The sequence below is a fragment of the Chanos chanos genome, chromosome 13 (assembly GCF_902362185.1).
Source record: "Chanos chanos chromosome 13, fChaCha1.1, whole genome shotgun sequence".
Taxonomy (NCBI): Eukaryota; Metazoa; Chordata; class Actinopteri; order Gonorynchiformes; family Chanidae; genus Chanos; species Chanos chanos.
In genome coordinates this window covers 1,085,001-1,087,500 of record NC_044507.1, presented here as the reverse complement: position 1 = coordinate 1,087,500, position 2,500 = coordinate 1,085,001, and the positions used below count along the sequence as shown (strand labels likewise).

The 2,500-nt window shown below is 47.5% G+C and overlaps 1 protein-coding gene across 1 annotated transcript in view; it reads left to right on the top strand.

Moving 5' to 3' along the window:
- Nucleotides 1–2,500, top strand: part of kcp (kielin cysteine rich BMP regulator) — a 64,130-nt gene that overhangs the window by 60,582 nt on the left and 1,048 nt on the right. The window contains 2 exon segments of the mRNA XM_030790442.1: nt 1,694–1,858; nt 2,304–2,500. The exon segment at nt 2,304–2,500 is cut by the window's right edge and continues 104 nt beyond it. Of these exon segments, the coding sequence (XP_030646302.1) occupies nt 1,694–1,858; nt 2,304–2,500 (362 nt within the window).

Here is a 2,500-nt window from a genome sequence, read left to right as displayed (position 1 = left end):
CCCTGTGTTTGTGTGGGTTTCGTCCGGGTGCTCCGGTTTCCTCCCACCACAAAGACATGCATGTTAGGATTAGTCCTCCTGTCAGTGACCTCGACCAAGACGCCGGCAAAAAGACCTGGAGTTGGTCCCCGGGCACTGCCACTGCTGGCTGCCCACTGCTCTTAGCTCACAGTGTGTGTCTCAATGTTCTAGTGAGTGTGTGTGTCTCACTGCTCTAGTGAGTGTGTGTGTCTCACTGCTCTAGTGAGTGTGTGTGTGCTCACTGCTCTAGTGAGTGTGTGTGTCTCACTGCTCTAGTGTGTGTGTGTGTCTCACTGCTCTAGTGAGTGTGTGTGTCTCACTGCTCTAGTGAGTGTGTGTGTGCTCACTGCTCTAGTGTGTGTGTGTGTCTCACTGCTCTAGTGAGTGTGTGTGTCTCACTGCTCTAGTGAGTGTGTGTGTCTCAATGCTCTAGTGAGTGTGTGTGTCTCACTGCTCTAGTGAGTGTGTGTGTCTCAATGCTCTAGTGAGTGTGTGTGTCTCACTGCTCTAGTGAGTGTGTGTGTGCTCACTGCTCTAGTGTGTGTGTGTGTCTCAGTGCTCTAGTGAGTGTGTGTGTGTCTCACTGCTCTCGTGAGTGTGTGTGTCTCACTGCTCTAGTGTGTGTGTGTCTCACTGCTCTAGTCCGTGTGTGTCTCACTGCTCTAGTGAGTGTGTGTGTGTGTGTGTGTGTGTGTGTGGTCTCACTGGTGTTAGGATGGGTTAAATGCAGAGGCTGCATTTCACTGCTAACTGCTCAGTGTGTGTGTGTGACAAAGTCCTTCTTCTGGTTGGTAATCAAATTTCTTAAGATTTCTATTCACCTAGACCCTGCTCATGTCCAGTTACACCAGTCAAACATCACCAAATATGATATTGTAGAGGTGTGTAACTTGGCAAAATAGATTTCTAGATCTGTAATGTGCCCTGGCACCATACTAATCAGCTTCTATAAATGGTGAGTTCTCTGAGTACACTCTCGTAAATTATGGAGTTCCTCAGGACCCACTGTTTAGACCACTGATGACACACAGCTGTATGTACCAGTTAAGTCAGATGCAGTGTCACGGTTCTCCAGAACAGAGGACTGCTTAAAGTATATTGAATATTATTTCTCATTTCTAAGGCTCTAAATGGTCTTTCTCCCCAGTGTCTGAGGGATCTGTGAGTTCCTTAGTATCCCCTTTGTCTAGTTCACTGGCACAGGTTTTCTGACGGTTCATAATGGTTCAGAAGTTACAGCAGACAGTAGGCGTTCTCCCTCAGGGCTTCATAGCTGTGGAACAGCCCTCTAACTAACGTTTGGTGTTCAGAAACACTCTCAGTGTTTAAATCCAGTTAAATGTACGTTTGTTTAGTCTAGCCTGTAACTAAATATCCTCAAGTCAAGTATACCTCACAAGTCATCTACATAGCCAATTAGCAACGGTGGAGGACGGTCTGTCAGTGCTTCCACCTTTCCATCATATGCAATCTCCCCTGTTAGTTAACCGTGTTAGCATTAGTTGACCGTGTCGGTGTTAGTTGATTGTGTCGGTGTTAGTTGACTGTGTTAGTTGACCGTGTCGGTGTTAGTTGACCGTGTCGGTGTTAGTTGACCGTGTTGGTGTTAGTTGACTGTGCTCTTTCAGGCTGAATGGAATTAAACGGAGGTGTTCTGTGGTGTGACTGGCAGGTGCTGTGGAATGGCCGTTCCCATCTGGAGCTGAAAGTTCCTGGAACTTACAAGAAAAAGACCTGTGGACTGTGTGGGAACTTCAACAACTTCCCTCAGGATGACATGAAGCTACGCAATGGACAGATCACAAACTCTGAGGCCACTTTTGGAAATGACTGGAAGGTGAGAGGAGTAGAGAGAAATGGAGAGAAGAGAGAGAGATGAAGAGAAACAGAGAGGAAAGAGAGAGATGGAGAGAAACAGAGAGGAAAGAGAGAGATGGAGAGAAACAGAGAGGAAAGAAAGAGAGATGGAGAGAGATGGAGAGAAACAGAGAGAAGAAAGGGATGGAGAGACGGAGAGGAAAGAGAGAGGGATATAGAGAGATGGAGAGAAACAGAGAGAAGAGAGAGAGATGGAGAGAGAGATGGAGAGAAACAGAGAGAAGAGAGAGAGGTGGAGAGAGAGATGGAGAGAAACAGAGAGAAGAAAGGGATGGAGAGACACAGAGAGGATTGATGGACGGAGAAGACCATTTCTGGGGTTAACTACCGTTTACTGACTGGGTCTTGACAGTTATAAAGCTGTCTGTATGGATAAAACCCCTCTCTGTGTTTCTGTGTCTCAGGTCCAGACTGGAAACCATTCCAGAACGGAGTGCTCTGATGGACAGAATGTAGACCCGTGTAAGGCGGCGGGATATTTTGCGCGTAAAGTGGCAAATGCGCGCTGCAGCGTTCTGAAATCCGGAGTATTCCGCCGATGCCACGAAGTAGTCCCGCCCGAGATGTTCTTCGCCGCGTGTGTGTATGACCTGTGTGCCTG